The sequence below is a fragment of the Tribolium castaneum genome, chromosome 3 (genome assembly GCF_031307605.1).
Source record: "Tribolium castaneum strain GA2 chromosome 3, icTriCast1.1, whole genome shotgun sequence".
NCBI lineage: Eukaryota > Metazoa > Arthropoda > Insecta > Coleoptera > Tenebrionidae > Tribolium > Tribolium castaneum.
Genome location: NC_087396.1, coordinates 14,310,803 through 14,329,174, shown reverse-complemented (window position 1 = coordinate 14,329,174; position 18,372 = coordinate 14,310,803). Strand labels below are relative to the sequence as shown.

The following is an 18,372-nucleotide window of genomic DNA, read 5'->3' as shown; positions in this document are numbered from 1 at the left end:
TTATGTTCATGGCGATTTATTGCCGCCAAATTTGAAATAAAAAACGAAATAAGTCGCAGTCATGTATTTAGGGGTTTCATACAATTCATATGCGAATTCTTCTGTGTGATTAGGATCGTACTCTATTCCAATGTAATCAATTTCAAGCGAGAAAGGACCATTGACTTTGTCCCCTATTGATATCCCAAAATTCGTTACCCTGTTCAAAGCTATGGGATGCTGCTTGTCTTGAACTCTACCTTTCGAGGCCATGAAAAATTTCGAGAAAGGTATCTACAACCCGGGGAATTAAAAAAAAAAGTCATATTTTGTGAAAATAATACCCGAGAAACTTGCCAGTATGGTCCTCCTCGTGTGTACAATACATAATGATACATATCATTCCATAGGATATCGTAGTACCCCCGCGTTGAAATATTCAACATGTAAGAGCGTCCATCTCCTCTAACTCTCATAACTAGCATATTGTACCCCATCCAATTCAAATACGTTTCTCTTTTAAACGATTTCTAAAACGATTCATTTAAATGGAATAAGCGATTAAATGAATTAATTACCCTAGCCCTTAGCGTTTTAATATTGCAATAACCAGACCTCTTAACTTTACCATCCCTTGGTACTTTTGTTGATAACTCACCAGAAAACAACCCTTTCTTATTGTTCGTCAAACTTAAACTACACGTACTAAAACCTTCACCATGGTCACTATCACTCGTTACAACCCATTTTTTCAGCGACTCTTCGTCCCCAAACTTCCAAACTATGTCAGTCTCTCCTGGCCTATTCACCAAAATCGGATCCATCTCAAAATCCTCCTTCATTTCCTGTTTCCACAAAGCTATCTCCTCTTTTAGTTCATGCAGCCCCTGACGCATTCTCTCCTTAAAGGGGACATGCTGTTTGGTATTATAACCCCCCTTATCGTCCTTTTCCCAAAAAGTGCGTAACGTGGCACAAGTGTGAATTAGATTTTTATTCGCCTGTTTTATCTTGAAACTGTGCACTAACAGTCGCTGGAGAGGGTACATTTTGTGCACCCTTTTTGGACACCCAATAATCAAAGGTTAGGTTAGGTGTTGAAGCGAAAACATGAATTGTAATTGCAGCTTTATGAAGCACCGTCAAGTGTAGTGTAATCTTAGTTGTTGAAAATTGAAATCAACGCCGGAAAAACCTGTATTTATTAAAATTGTGACGGCCTAAAAATGAGGTTAAGTTACGTCATGACTGTCATCCTCTGTCATCTGACAAAACCAGTTGTTTATTGACGTTTTGTTCAATTCGAGTGGGAGTGTTGTGGGGCTAAAAATGACCGAAACGGAGTCGAAAGACTGTCCCACTGAAACCATCGAGTCCCTCACCAAAGAGGCCGAAGCCTTGAAAAAGAAACTGGAAGATGAGAGACAAAAACTCAACGACGTTACACGTAACGTAGCAAAAATCGATGCCAAGTTTGTTTGAGCCGATTTTGTAGTGGCTACGGTGGCCGAGCGCTTGGACATCATCAACTACATGAACATCAAACCCCGACGAACCCTAAAGGGCCACCAAGCCAAAGTCCTGTGTTCCGATTGGTCCCCGGACAAGCGCCACATTGTCTCATCATCACAAGTAACAAAAACACTTGTTTTTCAAAATTCTTACTAATTTCCCGGTAGGATGGTAAAATGATCATTTGGGACGCTTTCACTACTAACAAAGAGCATGCAGTCACCATGCCTACAACTTGGGTAATGGCTTGTGCTTACGCCCCATCAGGAAACCTAGTCGCTTGCGGGTTCGTTTAAACCACCAGAAAATTGATAAACGAGGGGGCTTTTCAGGGGGTTGGATAACAAAGTCACTGTTTATCCTCTAAGTCTGGACGAGGATGTGACCCTCAAAAAAAAAACAGTCGGGACGCACACTAGTTACATGAGTTGTTGCATTTTTCCCAACTCTGACCAGCAAATTTTGACGGGGAGTGGCGACTCAACTTGCGCTTTGTGGGACGTAGAGTCGGGCCAGCTACTGCAGAGCTTCCACGGACATTCCGCTGATGTTATGTCGATAGATTTGGCCCCGTCTGAGACCGGCAACACTTTCGTCTCCGGGGTATTTAATTAAAAAATCACATTTTTCACACTCTAGTTTAAACTTTAGAGTTGCGACAAAATGGTATTGATCTGGGACATGCGTTCGGGACAATGCGTCCAATCTTTTGAAGGACACGAATCGGACGTTAACAGCGTTAAATTCCATCCAAGTGGCGACGCTGTAGCTACAGGAAGTGACGATGCTACGGTAATGATCCATGAAAATTTCCAAGCATAATTTGTTTTTTCAGTGTCGGTTATTTGATCTAAGGGCTGACAAAGAGGTTGCAGTTTACAGCAAAGAAAGTATTATTTTTGGGGTGAATTCGGTCGATTTCTCCGTTTCAGGTCAGATTGCAACGCTAATGTTTAATTTTGTTGTCATTTGTTTGGTTTAGGTCGACTCTTATTCGCTGGGTATAACGATTATACTGTCAATGTTTGGGATACTCTTAAATGTGTAAGAGTGTGTCTGTTGTACGGGCACGAAAATCGAGTCTCGTGTTTGCAAGTCTCGCCAGATGGCACTGCTCTTTCTACAGGGTCGTGGGACTACACCCTTAGGGTATGTAGGGCCGGTGAAAGGGTCAGTTGTGAGCATTTTATTACAGGTCTGGGCTTAAAACGGAATTATTGCATTTCAATGGCATTTAAGAATATTTGTTCTGTGTTTATAGACTTATCAGTTCAGCAGAGCAGAGGTGTTTGTATCGAGCTGACTGTAGCGAAATGTCTGTATTTATTTAAGTGCAATCTAAAATATTGTTGACTGTTTCTGAAGATTAGTTGATGTAATAATAAAACTTCCAGTTCTGTTATGTACTTGGATCTTGTTTAATTTGACAAATTGTTACTGTACATGACTTAAAAATTGATAGATCACATGTAAGACACATAAATAACAAATATATAAACTATCTATAGTCGTAACAATCAAAACGGGGAAAATAAATAAATAGTGAAGCTCACTACAAGTGTGTGACCAGGTCTTTGGCACGTCGTCTTTTCTTATAATTAAAAAAATAGGAAAATTGTTAAAATGTTATCACACAAGTACGCATTACGGTGCTATTGACAACCCAGACTTAACGTAACGTGATAGCAATTGGTGTAATACGAAGCGAAATTCTCACATAGTGAATTACGGCACATATAAAAATACTTCATGGGATCGATTAAAACACTTGTCATCTTAGTGTAAAGATTAAAAAAGAACCGTTTAAGGCATTTCAGCAAAATAAAACCAACCTTTGTTTAATTATTCGGAGGTGCATCCCTTAAACCTTCACTATGTATTGTGCGTCCGGCCATCTTCAACATGGCTTTAGTCTCAGCGTTGCCGTCCAGAACGCTAGTAGAGCTTGAACGCTCGCCCTTTTCCTGCGGCGTGGGCGGCGGGGCCCCCAGCCCCCAGACCTCCAAGTGCCGAAAGGTGAAGTCCTTCCCAGAGGCCATCTGCGAATAGCCCGAATACGTGGTGCAGGATTCAGAAGAGTGGCCTTTGCCGTACTCGCTGTCTATCCACAGACCGTAGTAGTTGTGCTGCCCCCCCATGGCCTGAAAAATTCTTGTTCCAAACTGGCTTTTTAACCAACTAATTACTTACCAAACCGTTCGGCATGGTTTGTTGATGCAAATTGAGATACTGGAAGTGCTGATTGTACCCTGTAGATGGAAAAATTCTCATGCGCGGTGCGAGCGTGAAAAGAAAGCTGCTGTCATCCCCGAAAAAATTGGGGCCCAGGGACCAGTTAGCAGGGGCGAAGCCGCCAAACATGTACCCGTTTCTGTCTTCAACTACCAGAACTGACGGTCCCTGATTAACTATCCTACCTGTAACGACTGATTGGTGAAAAAGTTTGGAAAAAGCGATTTCCCGACCTATGAGCGTAGAAAAAGACTCGCCGTGTATTTCGGAACTAAACAAAAATCTCCACTCTAATTGATACTGTTGCGGCAGATTCGCGTTAATAAAAACTATCTGGTTTAAGTCTAGCAAACTTGGATACGAAGGGATGAGATCGAGGCCCCGGCAAAACGGCACTAAACTCCTGTCTTTCTCCTTTTCACTCGAGGTGTGCTGTTCCTCAACTGCGCTTTTCTCGCCGGAAACTTGAGCTTTATCTTTGTGAGAAATGTTATATAAATGCATAAAAACGAAGAGGAGCAATTGACCAAGCACTGTTGAACCCTGTAACCACACTTCTAGAGCACGTCGCGTTATGCTATCAGCCGCCGCCAAATCGTGAGAGAGGCTCTCTGCCAGTCTCTGGATGTTTTGGGCTGAGGTGAAACAGCCGCGAGAAAACCATGATTTGAACTGTTTTGTGTTACTCAACTTCTGGATTTTCATGTACGACGCGACGATACTTTCCACGTACTAAAACAGAAAATTAAGCGTGACTCCGGAGCAATAAACGTGTGACACACTTCTTTGACAAGAATGTATGGAAGCTCATTAAATTCAGAATCGCTGCGTCCAAGCGATATTATAAGAACTTTCAGCTTCTCCTCAACCGTGCCCCTTGTGCAAAAGACGAAAAGTTCGGCAAACCGCTCCAGCTCAACCGTTTGTGTGCGTGATTCCCCAATGCCAAATAAGTAATTGTTTATGTACTGCAGAAGGCGGGAGTCCATTTGCGTGCCCCATAATTTCTAAAATTAACTCATGCGGTTTTGCTTATGAGAGTCCAACTCACCGTAAGTTCCTCTTCTTTGATTTTCTCCGAGTTCTTGCTTGCGAGCCGGAACGAGTTGCTAACAATATGTTGTTCATCTTTGGACAAAAAGGAACACTTGGCGGCCAATTTCTTACTGTTGTTCACGCCCATCACCTACAATTCATTAAACAATTTTTTGGTAAAGTAATAATAGATATCTATAAATATTTAAAAACTCGCGAAATGTAATCAATACTCCCATAGGTTAGCGGAGCAGGTGTTTATTACGTGTGCGTTTTTTATACAAACTTAATTATTACGCGATCACTTATCATCATGTTTGTTCTGTGATAAGTCCAACATCTGTGTTATTGCATATTTTACCTGGATAACTTACAATTACTGCGAAATCTCCCCTCGGAAAGCCTTGGTCAGGTATCACAAGTTTCCAATTATTTAAAACGCTGCGTTAACCAGTGACTTTTCATTGCTGAATCAGGCACTCTCCGCATGATCGGCGAGACGAGAATCACCTTTAAACAACCACTAATTTCTGTTTACAGACCAACTTGTGGAAAATTTGCAATATGAAGGTAAACTCAGGTGGTTTGACGTTTCGGCCAACTGTCGTCCATCTTCTATCTCGCTCGGTGGTTTCCTATTTGTCATAATATGCATTTGCGCGAATGCACAAAAGGGCCTATTTGTTTTTTTAAATTACCCATATTTCTCAAATAAATATTTATGTGTTGCTTTAAATGATGGAAATTACATACGCAAACAAACTAATTGCAGTCATTTTTTTTTAATTTGCACTCCTTATCGGAAGTTACGCTTATTAATAGAACATTTCGACATGAAATTATCAGCGTCTGTCTGAATATCAATATTTATTAATAATACATCATTATACATCAACAATACGTAATAAGAAATAATACCAAAAAGTATAGTAATACTATAACAACCTCTAGATATATTAAAAAATCAGTCTTTCCGCCACTCACTTCCTGAAAACTGCATCAACCAACTGTTTCTTATTCACCTTCCCCATGGCATTTTTCGGAATCTCATTAACAATCTCCAAAACTGACGGCAAGGCATATTTGGCCAACTTCTCGCCCCCCCAACTCCTCAAATCCTCCAAAGTCAGAGTTTTATTTTCACGTAAAACCACAACCGCTGCCACCCTTTGCCCCCACTCCTTATCCTCAACTCCTACAACTACGCAGTCTTTAATATCGGGATGCCCTAACAATGCAGTCTCAATTTCAATTGCGCTGAGTTTGTAGCCGCCAGACTTAATAATATCGGAACTTTTCCTCCCGAGAATTTTAAATTTGTTCTTACTGATGGAAAACAACGAAACATCACCAGTTTTGAACCAACCGTCTTGCGAAAACTCCTTTTTGGTCGCCTCCGGCCTGTTGTAATACTCCCGGAAAACGCCGTCGCTTTTCACCAACAACTCCCCTTTTACTTCCCCACTCACCACCAGCTTATTGTCCATCTGACACGAAATTTCCCCACCGGAGTTGGTCATTTCGAGGGCGGAGGACTTGGAATTTTCGTCGACTAGTCTGACTGACACTCCGGGCAAAGGCAGCCCCACGAAGCCTGGCTCCCGGTCCGAATCATACAAATTTGAGAGACTCATCCCTGTTTCGGTCATACCGTACCTCTCCAGGAGTTTATGACCGGAAATTTCGAACCACTGCTGGTACACCGGAACCGGAAGCGGAGCCGAACCACTCACCATCAACCGGACTTTATTCTTTAGAATGTTTCTAATATGTTCGACCATTTTCGGGTCGGAACTAAACACGCGTTTGTACTCCTCTATTAGTTTCGTGTAAATTGTCGGCACGGCCATGTAGACACTAATCCTGCGGTCGCCTTGCTGGGGGCTCACGCCTAATAAATGCGACCAGACGGCGTTCGCGTCAAACTTCGGCAACATGATCGTTTTAGCCCCCATGTACAGGGGGCACAGTAGAGCGTTTACGATGCCATGGACGTGATGTAGGGGGAGAGTGTGGAGGATGACATCGTTGGGGGTCCATTTCCACGCCTCCAGGAGAGTATTTACTTGGAAAACAATGTTTTTGTGCGTGAGGACAACGCCTTTAGGGTTGCCGGTTGTGCCACTCGTGTATAGGATAAGAGCATTGTTGGCGCTGTAAAAACTGAGGGAGAGAGGGGCTTCCAAGTCACTTTTTTTCGTTGCGACTTTTGCAGCTGTGGTTAATTTTAGCTTGTCATCAAGGACGTGCAGCTTTGTGTTCGTATTTTTGGCTACTCTTTGCATCAAATCAACGTACTGGCTTGTCGTTATTAGGAGGCTTGCATTAGTGTCATTGGCGTAATACAGGAGAATGTTTTTGGGGTGTTGGGGACTTAGGGGCACCGCTGCAAAGCAATGCGTGAGAAAATATCACTCAAGTGGTGTTTTGCATACCAATTTGGCCAGACATCCAAATTGCCCATAACGTGACCACGTAGTCTGCGTCATGGGAGCATAGGAACATCACCCGTTGGTTTGTCTTACCATCAACTTTTTGTGTAATGGTATTTGCTAATTCTTTCGCACTTATGAATAAATTACCATAAGTGTAGCTACCGACAGAGTCGCGGAGCGCGACTTTATCGGGGAAAAGATGGGCATTGCTAAATATTGGAATAACGTCTCCCGAAACCGCTAGTTTGGGTTTGGTCTGTTGCAGACGAATTTGCGTTGTTAGTCTTGGAAGCTTCAAGCAAAATTTTAACTGGCGACTTAGAAACGACATTGCATCGATTAATCTAAAATTTTGCCCAAATTTATTGTTGTGTAAAGCAAAGAATTAAAAAACTCTCACCTCAAACAACTATAAACAGCAACTTTGGACGACTGTTTGCTATCATATTTCAATTCTTTGAAACGTCACTTTAAAAACAAGGTGAAGTAAGGTTAAGTCTGCAGGGGTTGCCAACTACGCAATCCCAAATTTATTATCACCGCACGTGATAAATTAGTGATTATTAAACAAACTGATCAATTTTATCGCTGCATGGCACACACTTGTTCCTTCACCTCTTCGATTTGCTGCGCTGATTTGAGCATGGAGTCGTGCTGGTAGCCGAGGTGGACACAGATGAGTTGCATTTTTTTCAAATTGCTTTCGCTGTTTTCCATCAAATGTTCTTGTACCGCGAAGTTGCGAGCTGAGTGCATTAAAATCTGCAACATTTTGGGTGGAGCAAGGCCGGGGAAGTGTGTTAAGGGCACCCACCTCGCTGCTTTTCGATCCTCGGGTGATTTGACGGGCGAGGGACGAAATGTTGTTTACATTGACTTGTACGCGGTCAGCTAGGCGCATTTTGGAGTCCGCAAATAACGATCTTGCACTTGTACTACTTGCAGATGCCATCCTAATTTTTATATTGTTTTGAAATGGCAAATTATTGACATGCCAGAGAAGGGGTTTTCGATTTGTCGTGTTGGTACGAATGTAATTGAGATCAATGGGATGAGGATACAAAAATGCGCGCCTCCAAATACGGCATGCACAATTACAATCGTTTAAAAAAAGATACTTGTATTCAAATTTATAAAACACATTTCTTATAAAAACGGTAATAAAACAAAAACAACATTCTGCACTTAAAAAATCATTTGGGTCTTCGGAAAATACTATTCAGGCGTCTGCCCCGACTGGGTGTCACACTCTGGCTCTGAAAAAAAAAATAAGATGCATGAATACAAAAAAAAATCCTCGTAAAATTAAATAACAAGTTCCAATAAAACTTTCTCACTACTAATAATAGATGAAAAGCAACATGGATTATTAATTCAAGTTACTCATAAAAACTGGCTCCCTTCTATTTTGATTTGAAAAGAAAAATAAATTTGAAGACGAAAAGCGTGAAAATATGTCACAAAAAAAACACTGATAAAGTTTAAAAGCAATTTTTAATGTTGCTAAACATTCTCTAATTTTTAGCAAGTAACGGAAATACAATGAATGATAAAATTAAATAATATAATAAACAGATGAGGAGGCGAAGTAGAGGAGTTGAAATTGAAAGTAATGCTAATGAATAACTTAAAATATATGCATTAACTGTGAACTCACTTCAAAACTCCTCACCAAAATTTAGTCGTTTAACAATGCACACAAACCCTATCCAGTGTAATCTCTCTTAAAGGACACCTCCCATAAGAGGACCCCTCTGACAAACGGACGGCCCTAGTTTTAGGCTCATGTATTTTAATTGTTCAATGCAATTCCGATCCTTGGAGACAAAATCTCTCTTTTAAGAGTCATACGCGCATGTTATTAAATAGTTATTATTTAATAACAGGTCACCTTTCCGCATATTTATTTATTTTATTATGTCAACCCGTCGGAAAGTTCGGGTAATCACATAAGCGTGTACATGTTTTATTTTAATGTTAAAATAATAATGAGGTTGAAGTTATGTGTATTATTTATTGCACAAATTCTTACTTGCACTAAGTCTGGCGGTATCTATATGCATTCGTTAGATCCTTTCATTCTTTTAAACAGAGTTTTTAGGGCAAATAAAACTAAAAAAGCGTATCTTATCATCAAAAAAATTAAATTCTGGGATATTTTACTCAAAACAAACAGAATATACGAAATTTTAGTAAAGAAACTTGAAATAGCAAAAACCCGAGCAGCAAATACTGGGTGCTCAAAGACCGGTGCACCAATTCAATGGTGTGTGGTAGAGAATTCCTTCTACTATTATAAGGTAATAGTAAAAAAAATCCTTTGTATTAAAGTTACTGATAAATAACGAATTTTAAATTAATGAAATGTCGTGATCGCAATAGAATTTGATCAACAATAAAACTGCAAAAGTATGATAATAAATTTAAAAATAAATATTCATTATTTTGTTAGGGAACGATTACTCACTGAAAAATATAAAAATTATGTAAACTGAAGAAGTTAACAAAATAAGTTTGTGGTTGCAATTTTTTTTTAAATATGACTAGAAATTTTTTCAAGATTTTTCCTATAATCTATACATGTTTCTCAACAACGTACAACTGAATTGGTGCGCTAGTTTTTGAGCACCATGTATAATTTTTATAGTTTTATTAATTTTATTTAAAAAATAATTTAAAAAACAGCTAATAAATTTTGAAAAAAAAAATGTTTTTCCAAGAAATAGTTTGTCATGCTGCTCTTTAATATATTTTTTTAGTTTGTTTCTATGTATAAATTATTATTTCTCTTAAGAGGATACCTCCCTTAGCCGGACAATAATTATGCCACCGTCAGGGTCCGCTTATATGAGATTTGACTGTATTTTATAAGTTTTTAATAACTGAAAAAAATCGGTTTTGAGTTCTAAAGCATGACGGTATAAATACGAAAACTGCATAGAAACAAAGGTACTCGTAAAAAGCGAATGATAATAATCGTTTAGAACCGATTTTATCGAAAGTCATTCCCCTGAAAAGAATGCATTAGATAATTTTCAATAACCATTGTTTTTATGACTGGTTTAGAAACAATTGTTGCTATTCAATAAAGCAGAAAACGCCGCCAATTTTTATCGGTCGGTTAGTCAACCAAAAAAATCAACTTGAGAAAGACGTCACTTAAAAATATTATGATTTATTTATAATTTTTAGACATGATTATTCATTCATTTTTTTCCGAATTCCGAAGTTAAATTAAGTCATTACCTCTCCTGCCTCTTTTGTACTATTATTCCGTCCTGTAAACAACGCCTTAATCCTGCTAGGCGTTGACCTCTTGGGCGTTTTCCCATCAACGTCCCTCAACGGATGCACTTCGTTGCCTTGCAGAGACAGCCGGCCCCCATTCTTACTCGGAGTCGGCGGTCCTGGCTTCTTATACGTCGTTGTGCCAAAATCCTTCTTGCGGGGCTTCTCACCGGGCAATAACTTACACAAACTATCCTCAAATTCAATATTACCAGCCTAGAAAGTAAAATAAAAACCACACCTTCAATCGCCAAACGACAAACCTTCATATCCTCATCTTTGAACCGACTTGGACTGACAAACTGCGTTTCCGCCGGATACGAAGACTTTAGATGCGGGGGCACTAACGAGTTCCTCCATGCCAGTTCAGAAAACCGATTAGTCGATTCGCGATCCGATGGCAAAATGCATTTTCCCTCCTTCAAGTCGGTTAGATACTTATCGTTGAACAGATCCTCCTCGTCTTCCATCTGCAAACTGTTCGGGATTCCAGTGACTGAAGTTCGCCTGGAAATGGTGATTTCTTCCGTGATTGAAGGCCGCGGTAAAGTCGAAACTCTTTCGTTAGTTCTGGTCAGGGTGGTGACACTTGAAACGGACTGCAATTGCTTTGTTTTCGCCTCTTGGTCGATTTTTCTGTTCATTTTCCAAATCTCCTTCTCCATTTCCAGCAACTGGATTTTCTGGTCGGCCTCAAACAGCTCCGATCGCAAATTCGCGATCGTTTTCATCAAAGTTGCAGTCTCGCCTTGGCCGTCTTTAACCGAGCGAACTTTCTTATTCACCTCCTCTCTGTAAAGCTTCAACATTTTCTCCTTCATCTTCTCCAACTTGCCCTCGTATTCGTTTCGTATGTCTTGGATTTTTTTAGTTTCGCGGTTTAAATTTTCGTCGCGTTCTTTCTTTATTAACCGAACAAACTCATCCTTGTCTCTCAATCGCTTGTATTTTATTGTATCCATTTCGGTCATGAGTTTGTTATTGTCTTCGAGCAGTTTCTCATAAGCTTCTTTAATGTGACTGTAGTTTGCCAATTCGCCGTTACGTTCTTCGATGATTTTTCTGAGAGTTACAATTTCCATTTCGAGTTTTGAGTTTACACTCATCACACTACCGTAGGCCTCACGGATATTTTGGAGATCTTGGACCATCTTTTCGCCACTTTCTTGCTTAATTGGGGCACCTTTTACTATCAGTTCTTCATTTGCGCGGGTTAGTTCTTCAATTATCGCATCTTTTTCTTTCACCACTCGCTCATTATCTTCCTTGATTTGAATGTATTCATGCAGAAGTTTCTTGTAAAGAGCATCGCTAGTTGGTGAGGATGGTACTTCACGTACTTTCTTCTTTTCCTCTCGTAACTCCTTTAAAACTTTTTCCAAGTTATTTTTGGCATTTTCGGCCAACACAACTTTACGTTTCAGCAACATGTTTTCTTTCTTCAGTTCCTCTTCCCGCGATTTATTGCCTTTCGTTGAAACTCCTAAGATATTTTCCTTTTGAACTTTAATCGGTTGTGTTTTAGTTTCCAATTCTTTATGCAAATTCTCGACTTTCTCTTTTTCTTCCTTTAAATTCTTTTCCAGTTCAGTTTTGGATTTGAAAATTTCTTCCTTTTCTGATAAGACACTGTCCAGTTTTCGGCTTAATTCAGAGTTGTCATTTTTGAGTTGATCTAAATCTTCCGACAACTTTTGTTTCAAACTCAGAACGCTGTTAACTTTGGAGTGAATTTGATCAAAACTAGCTTTGAGAGCATCCGCTGTTACAACTTCGCTCTGTTCCAATACCAGAGTTTGTAATTTTTCAACCATCTCTTGGAAATTAGCGTTCAATTTTGTTGCTGCCATATTTTTAGCTTTCAGTTCTTCAACTTCAACTTTCAGGTCTTTTCGTCGTTGTTCTTCTTGATTTTTGGAAGATAGTAACTTTTCGAAATTTTCAGTAATGAATGTTTTAAAATCACCTTGCCCATCTTCGTCATCAATAAGGTTATTATCTTTCAACAAGTCATAAATCTTTGTCATGATCTCGGATTCTTTAATTTTTTGATCGGCTAGTTCTTCTTTCAAAGACTCCAAACTCTCCAAATTTGTATCGACGACACTCTTCAAACCCGAAATTGTAATTTCATAATCTTGAATGGTTTCCTCTAGAGATTTTATCTTCTTTTGAGTCTCCAAAGACATAACTTCATCATCGTCGAGTTTACTTTCTAGAAGAAGTTTTTCTTGAGATATTCGTTTCAACTCTTGACTAAGTTGTTCATTTTCTTCCCTTTCTTTAACTTCCCTTTCTTTATTTTCTTTTTCTATTACAGCCAAACGCTGTTGCAAACATGCATTCTCTGAAAAGAGATCTTTCTGTTTATCTTCCAACACCTTAACTGCATCATTCAGCTCATTACATTTATTTTCTTTCAATTCCAAACTGTTGATCATTTCAGAAATTTGTTTTTCAAATTCCCCGTTCTGTTCTTTCGCGTGTTGCAAAAGCGTGAATAGATTTTCTTTTTCTGAAGTTAATTTCATCAACATATCTCTAGTTTCTTCCAATTCAATTTTCGACTTCTGATACTGAATTCGGAGGTTTTCAGATTCTGCTTTCAAAGTTTCAGACAAAGCGCTCATCTCATTTAACTGTTTATCAAGAATTTCTTTCTCACTCCTCGATTCCTTGTAGTTCCTATCTAAAATAAATAATTGGTGCTGAATATCTTCATTTATTTTGGAAAGTTTCTCAACTTCGGATACAAGTTCCTCTTTTTCTTTCGTAGAAGTTTCCGTTCTTTCTGAAACTTCCTTCTCTAAGACTTCATTTCTATTTTTTAATTCGTTCAACTGTACTTCCACTTGCTTTAATGTCGTCTCTAATGATTCTTTCTCATTTTCCAAAACCTTTTGAGACTTTTCAATAGACTGCATTTCACTTTTCAGATTTTCCAAAGCTGTTTCGACTAAAGATTTCTCCTCTTTTACTCGTTCCAATTCGTTGTTACTACTTTCTAAATCGTCGACACACTCAGATAATTTATCTTCAAGAAGTTCACACTTGTCATTTAGTTTTGTGACCAAAGCTTCACTTTCATTTCTTTCATTCATCAAAACTTCATTTAATTTCTCCTTCTCCGACCGAACTGCCTCTACTAAAATATGTAGATCTTCCAAATTAATTAAAAGATTTGAGTTTACAGTTTTCATTTCTTCAAAGTTGCTTTTCTCATCGTAAAGTTCCTTTTCAAGATCCTTCTTTTCCTCGCATAATTCTTCTTTTTCCTGTTCAAGAATTCGCATTTTCACCATTAAAGCGCCGTTTTCTCCCTCCAATTGAGACACAAACTTTCTAGCCTCTTCTAGTTGTTTACCAATATCTTCATTCTTCATTTCCAACTGCTGTACATAATCTTGAGTTTCATTCAGTTTTCCTTCAAACTCACTGGTGATTTGTCTCATGTTTGTATATTCATTTTCTAGTAAGGACTTCTCTTTCTTCAATTCTTCATAATTACTTTGTGTTTCATCAAGATGAGATTGGATGGTCTCTAGTTGAAGTCTCATCTTCTCTGCTTCATCCAAACGAGTTTCAAGCGTAGTTTGAATGTCATTCAATTGTTTCGACTCGGCAGTTTTTGACTCCAAATCACTTAAAACTTGACTCAAACGTTCCTGAAGCTCTTGAGACTCTTTGAGCAAATTTCCATTTTCATCCTCTAAATTCTCAAGTTTTTTCAAGAAATCTGCTCTTTCTTGACGAGTTTCGCTCAAATTATTACTTAGTTTTTCCACTTCAAGTTTTAATTTTTCTTCCGCGGCCTGTGTTTCTTTTAATTGCGTTTCAAGCTGATTTTTGAGATTTTGAAGTTTCTCTTCCTTCTTTTTGGCAGTCTCTAAACTACCTAAAGCATCATTCAACTGACTCTGAAGAACACCAATTTCAGTCTCAAAATGATGTTTCTCCTTCTCTGACTCCTCCTCTAATTCGGTTAATGATTTCTTTACCTCACTTAATTCCTTATCGTTTGTAGACTTTTCAAGGTGAACCTTTTCCAATTCCGATTTTAAGTTTTTCGACTCTAATTCAACTTGTTTTAAATTTTCCTCAACCCTATTTTTGCTTTCTTGCAAATCGAAGACATCTTTCTGACTCTCTCTTAAATTATTAATCGAGTCGTTAAGTTCTTGTTGCAGAGTTTCAATCTGTATTTTCAAATCTTCACTCTCTTTTTTCGACTGATGTAACGTTGCTTCTGTTTCTTGCAATAAAGAATTTATTTTGACGTTTGCTGATTGCATTTGTTCAAGCTCTACTTTTAAAGTTTCTAAGCTAGTTTGTGATTCTTCAAGTTGCAATTCTAGGGACTTTTTAAGTTCTTGTAAACTTCCAATTTCTTGTTTACTGATTTCAAGAGATTGTGAAACATCCGAAAGCTGTTTCAAAACGTCTTCATTATACGACTGTACTTCTTCACACTTTTGCGATAATTTTCGATACGAATCTTCTAAAACGTTAGTTTTCTCCGTCAAAATCTTCTTTTCTTCTTCTAACTGTAAGACGTAATCTTCACGTTCGACCAATCGTTCAGCCACAGATTTTTTCTCTTCCAAAACTGTATTCAGCTCAACTGTTAAATTTTCCAGTTGTGTCTTAGCGTCGTTCAATTTCGTCTCAAGTTCACTATAATCCAACTGAAGCTTCTGCAAATAGCTCTGACTTGAATCCAAACGATCCAATGTTTCCTTCAACTGATTTTGAAGAGTGTCCATCTCGCAATTTAGTCCTTCGTTGGTTTTCTCCAAATCAACAACTTTCACGTCTTGGTACTCAAGCTTTATGGCCAAATCTGACTTTTCCTGAGTCACTATCAACAGCTGCGTATTTTTTTCGGAAAGTTCCTGTTTAAAGGCAAGATTTTCCACACGAAGAGTTTCACATTCAGACGCAAGATTCTTAGAGTAATCTTGAAACTCGAACAAGTGTTTTTCAAGCGATTTTTTAGTATTTTCTGCCTCCTCTAATTTCAAAACCAATTCATTCTTTTCACCGTACAAATCATTCAAAAGTGTGTGCGTTTTCTGGTTTTCTAAGACGACATCGGCCAGCTCGAATTGAAGTTTCTCAGATACGGCTTTCGATTCAGTGAGTTGTTTTTCAAGAGTTTGAGACTGCAATTTATAATCTTCCAATTGGTCCAAAGCTTGTGATAGGTGTTTTTCCACTTGTCCAATGTGAGCTTGCAAAGAAGTGACCTTCAAAAAGATTAAATTATAGTAAAAAAAATAAAAAAAATTTGTAAAATTACTTGTGAGAGCAATTCTTCTTTATCATGCCTAACTGTTCCTAATACTTCTTCATTTTCTTGCAGTTTAGTTTCAAGGTTCACAACTTTCGTTTCCAAAACATTTATATTTCTATTGGCTTCATCCAAAACAGACTGAGTTGAAAGTAACTGTGTTTGAACTGTTTCTTTATCGTTTTCGAGCGATTTTACCTGCAGAAAAATTTGTAATAAGATGTAAGAAATAAAAAAGGTCTAGTAACAACAAAATATTTTTATTTGGTTTTCTATCAAGTCTCTTAAAACTTATCTTAAAAACACCTTAACAGCAAAAACAATAATTTAATAAGCAAATGTAACAAGTACCTTAACGGCATTAAAAAACATTTTTTGATTGTACAATTGTCCCAGTCTTTCTTGTTTGACATTATAAAATAAATCAGAGAATGTATTTTTATAACTACCTTGGTATCAAACTCTGTGTTAAGATCCTGAGATTCTCTCAGCTTCGTTTCAGTCTCAACCAAAACGTTTCTCAATTGAGTTACACACTCCTCCGTTTCTCCAATCTGCGTCCTCAACTTCTCAATCTGCTTCTGAGCATCCCTCAACTGCACCTCAATAACCGAACAAGCGAGATCCTCTGGACACAACTCCGTCTTATTTAACCCTTTCTCTGGAGAAAACTCAAACAACGAACTATCATTTTTCGGCTTCTCGCGATATTCCTCCAACAAGGCTGTTAATTCGGCACAATGGGCCTGCAACTGCAACAATTCCTCCTCTTGCTGTTTTGAATGTTCGGTCAAATTTTCAAAATTGCGCTCAGTTTCGAAAAATTTCTCCTCCCACATGCTCGCTTGTTGCTCGATTTTTCGCAGCCGCTCCTTAGTCGCGTCTTTTTCCTTCCTGATTTCGTCCTGTTCGTCCTCGATTTGTTTAATGTACTGTTCAAGGGTTTGAATTTCGGAACGCAAGCGTCGCTGCAATTCGCGACTGTCCATGTCCTGGAAATGGGGCGGAGTGCGATTTTCAAGGGCCCCCACTTCGGCCCGCAGCCTGGAAATTTCGTTGTTTTTTTGCTGCAATTGTTGCTCGACTTTTTTGCTTTTTTCCAATTGTATTTTGAGTTCTTCTTGCAAGTCGGCTTTTTCGTAGCGTTCTGCCTCCAGTTCCGATTTCAGTTTAGCAATGATTTTGTCCTTTTCGTGCAAACGACCGAATTTTGACACGGGGGTTTTTAGGATGTCCTGAAGGGGGCTGTTGGAGCTGCAGGACGATTCGACCGACAACCACTGGTTTGTTGTTAAATGGTCGGAAGCGTCGTCAATGCAGGATTTAATTATGTCGCTCATGCTTTCTTTAGTCACACTTGTGGTGGTTTTTTGGAGGAAATTGCGGATTATTAGCTGCGTTGATTGCGAGAGGGAGTGACACATGGGGGACGTTAGGACGTCTCTTCGGTCGTAAATGCACGTGTAGTGCATGAGGAGCGAAATTATCGCTTTCAAATCGATTTCGGGTAAATCAAATAAATGGATTTCGGTCTTATTGTGGAATAAATAGTTGGGGTAGTGCTTTCCGAACAAATCAAAAATGAACGTTAAAACATCAACTTGTGCATCTCGGGATTTGGTTCTGGAGATAATACTTAATAAGTAAATGTGCCTAATGAATCGGATGTTAACTTACACGACTTTTTGCAAATTTGAGAAAAACTCGCCATCGCGTAACTCGTCAAGCTTGTTGATATTTTTGCAAAGTTTCAAACAGTTAACCTAAAAGTTCGGGAGTTCAGTTTTGGTGTTTTTTCAATCGTATCGACTTACCCATTCAATTAAAACAGTGTTCCACTTTTGATTATCCATTTTTTACAAAAATTTCGCAATAAACCGTTGCACTTTTTAAAACCGGCACCCGGCATTTGTCAAACGGTTCGAAAACAAAATAATGAATGTGATTGGTGACGGTTGTCGGCCAACTTCGTTTTGTAACGGTAATTCTGGCTTGTGGCCAATCGCGTGTGACTTGTGTGGCGGTTAATTTAAAGCCGTTGGCACTGGTTTGTTATCGGAAATCGATATCCTGTTTTTTTTTTCAGGAGATTCTTTTCAAAATTTTCTACAATAATAAATAAGCGTCCTCTTTCTCATCAATGAACCTCTAAATCACCAAGAACTGGACAGATATTTGAACATTTTTCACACACACACGCCACAAAAACTACTTTTTCGACTTTTTTCTGTACTCAGTTTTTGTCTTGAACTTTTGAGAAACTTTGTCAAGGTTTGATAAACCCAGTCAGTTATAAAATTAAAAACTATTTGATCTTAAAACTGGACCAAACATTAGAGAGGCGGTTATGACGTCAGAATTTCAACTTTAAATCGAAATACACTAAAACCTCTCAACAACGGACACCGATTGGGAACCTTTAATTGTCCGTTGTCGAGAGGTGTCCGCTAATGGGAGGTGGAAATTTGAATATAGGTTTTGTTACGTTCTTATAAAAATGTCCGTTGTGAAGAGGTGTCCGTTGAGTTAGAGAAACGGTGCTGCGTTTTTTGTTAATACAAAGTTGTTTTTTAAGCTTCTGAAGCCTTTAAAAGGGGATGA

At 38.6% G+C, this 18,372-nt stretch overlaps 6 protein-coding genes and 1 long non-coding RNA gene across 8 annotated transcripts; 2 read left to right on the top strand and 5 right to left on the bottom strand.

The window, feature by feature from the left end:
- Positions 1-4: 4 nt before the first annotated feature.
- Positions 5-1,055, bottom strand: CIA30 (Complex I intermediate-associated protein, 30 kDa). Its single transcript, XM_970451.4, has 3 exons — positions 558-1,055; positions 324-509; positions 5-273 (listed from the first exon to the last, which is right to left on the bottom strand). The coding sequence occupies exons 1-3, from the start codon at positions 1,026-1,028 to the stop codon at positions 7-9; spliced, it is 924 nt and encodes a 307-aa protein (XP_975544.1). The 5' UTR covers positions 1,029-1,055; the 3' UTR covers positions 5-6.
- Positions 1,056-1,290: 235 nt separating this feature from the next.
- On the top strand, positions 1,291-2,897 carry Gbeta5 (G protein beta subunit 5). The gene is made up of 8 exons (XM_970449.4): positions 1,291-1,426; positions 1,475-1,611; positions 1,659-1,777; positions 1,824-2,094; positions 2,143-2,283; positions 2,327-2,423; positions 2,474-2,640; positions 2,687-2,897. Exons 1-8 carry the CDS (start codon positions 1,309-1,311, stop codon positions 2,696-2,698), a joined length of 1,062 nt encoding a protein of 353 aa, XP_975542.1. The 5' UTR covers positions 1,291-1,308; the 3' UTR covers positions 2,699-2,897.
- LOC664441 (uncharacterized protein) lies at positions 2,886-5,362 on the bottom strand. Of its 2 annotated transcripts, none has more exons than XM_015981881.2 (6): positions 5,120-5,362; positions 4,775-4,909; positions 4,506-4,730; positions 3,957-4,455; positions 3,682-3,908; positions 2,886-3,632 (listed from the first exon to the last, which is right to left on the bottom strand). In XM_015981881.2, the coding sequence occupies exons 2-6, from the start codon at positions 4,904-4,906 to the stop codon at positions 3,330-3,332; spliced, it is 1,386 nt and encodes a 461-aa protein (XP_015837367.1). In that variant the 5' UTR covers positions 4,907-4,909; positions 5,120-5,362; the 3' UTR covers positions 2,886-3,329. The 2 variants fall into 2 exon arrangements, with proteins under 2 accessions (XP_015837367.1, XP_975540.1); XM_970447.4 differs by having other exon boundaries at positions 5,133-5,361.
- LOC107398290 (uncharacterized) lies at positions 4,960-5,524 on the top strand. Its single transcript, XR_001575177.2, has 2 exons — positions 4,960-5,170; positions 5,299-5,524. It is a non-coding gene; the product is annotated as an uncharacterized LOC107398290 (long non-coding RNA).
- An 82-nt stretch (positions 5,525-5,606) lies between these two features.
- On the bottom strand, positions 5,607-7,857 carry Acsf3 (Acyl-CoA synthetase family member 3). Its single transcript, XM_970445.4, has 3 exons — positions 7,594-7,857; positions 7,194-7,537; positions 5,607-7,144 (listed from the first exon to the last, which is right to left on the bottom strand). The coding sequence occupies exons 2-3, from the start codon at positions 7,522-7,524 to the stop codon at positions 5,739-5,741; spliced, it is 1,737 nt and encodes a 578-aa protein (XP_975538.1). The 5' UTR covers positions 7,525-7,537; positions 7,594-7,857; the 3' UTR covers positions 5,607-5,738.
- On the bottom strand, positions 7,681-8,248 carry BORCS7 (BLOC-1 related complex subunit 7). The gene is made up of 2 exons (XM_970444.5): positions 8,008-8,248; positions 7,681-7,955 (listed from the first exon to the last, which is right to left on the bottom strand). Exons 1-2 carry the CDS (start codon positions 8,143-8,145, stop codon positions 7,776-7,778), a joined length of 318 nt encoding a protein of 105 aa, XP_975537.1. The 5' UTR covers positions 8,146-8,248; the 3' UTR covers positions 7,681-7,775.
- Positions 8,249-8,296: 48 nt separating this feature from the next.
- LOC135265744 (GRIP and coiled-coil domain-containing protein 2-like) lies at positions 8,297-17,724 on the bottom strand. Its single transcript, XM_064355819.1, has 7 exons — positions 17,586-17,724; positions 17,449-17,534; positions 16,221-17,394; positions 15,781-15,969; positions 10,745-15,727; positions 10,440-10,697; positions 8,297-8,449 (listed from the first exon to the last, which is right to left on the bottom strand). Exons 1-7 carry the CDS (start codon positions 17,622-17,624, stop codon positions 8,387-8,389), a joined length of 6,792 nt encoding a protein of 2,263 aa, XP_064211889.1. The 5' UTR covers positions 17,625-17,724; the 3' UTR covers positions 8,297-8,386.
- Between the last annotated feature and the right edge of the window lie 648 nt (positions 17,725-18,372).

Coding starts and splice junctions, on each gene's coding strand:
- CIA30 (XM_970451.4), bottom strand. CDS start 1,028: ATGTACCCTCTCCAGCGACTGTTAGTGCACAGTTTCAAGATAAAACAG. Junction 510..557: donor TTAAAACGCTAAGGGCTAGG/GTAATTAATTCA, acceptor GAATCGTTTTAG/AAATCGTTTAAAAGAGAAAC. Junction 274..323: donor CATACTGGCAAGTTTCTCGG/GTATTATTTTCA, acceptor CCCGGGTTGTAG/ATACCTTTCTCGAAATTTTT.
- Gbeta5 (XM_970449.4), top strand. CDS start 1,309: ATGACCGAAACGGAGTCGAAAGACTGTCCCACTGAAACCATCGAGTCC. Junction 1,778..1,823: donor GGAAACCTAGTCGCTTGCGG/GTTCGTTTAAAC, acceptor GGGGCTTTTCAG/GGGGTTGGATAACAAAGTCA. Junction 2,424..2,473: donor GGTCGATTTCTCCGTTTCAG/GTCAGATTGCAA, acceptor TGTTTGGTTTAG/GTCGACTCTTATTCGCTGGG.
- LOC664441 (XM_015981881.2), bottom strand. CDS start 4,906: ATGGGCGTGAACAACAGTAAGAAATTGGCCGCCAAGTGTTCCTTTTTG. Junction 4,456..4,505: donor CATACATTCTTGTCAAAGAA/GTGTGTCACACG, acceptor TTTCTGTTTTAG/TACGTGGAAAGTATCGTCGC. Junction 3,633..3,681: donor AAACCATGCCGAACGGTTTG/GTAAGTAATTAG, acceptor AGAATTTTTCAG/GCCATGGGGGGGCAGCACAA.
- Acsf3 (XM_970445.4), bottom strand. CDS start 7,524: ATGTCGTTTCTAAGTCGCCAGTTAAAATTTTGCTTGAAGCTTCCAAGA. Junction 7,145..7,193: donor TTGGATGTCTGGCCAAATTG/GTATGCAAAACA, acceptor ATTGCTTTGCAG/CGGTGCCCCTAAGTCCCCAA.
- BORCS7 (XM_970444.5), bottom strand. CDS start 8,145: ATGGCATCTGCAAGTAGTACAAGTGCAAGATCGTTATTTGCGGACTCC. Junction 7,956..8,007: donor GAGGATCGAAAAGCAGCGAG/GTGGGTGCCCTT, acceptor AAAATGTTGCAG/ATTTTAATGCACTCAGCTCG.
- LOC135265744 (XM_064355819.1), bottom strand. CDS start 17,624: ATGGATAATCAAAAGTGGAACACTGTTTTAATTGAATGG. Junction 15,970..16,220: donor ACACAGAGTTTGATACCAAG/GTAGTTATAAAA, acceptor ATTTTTCTGCAG/GTAAAATCGCTCGAAAACGA. Junction 15,728..15,780: donor AAGAAGAATTGCTCTCACAA/GTAATTTTACAA, acceptor ATCTTTTTGAAG/GTCACTTCTTTGCAAGCTCA.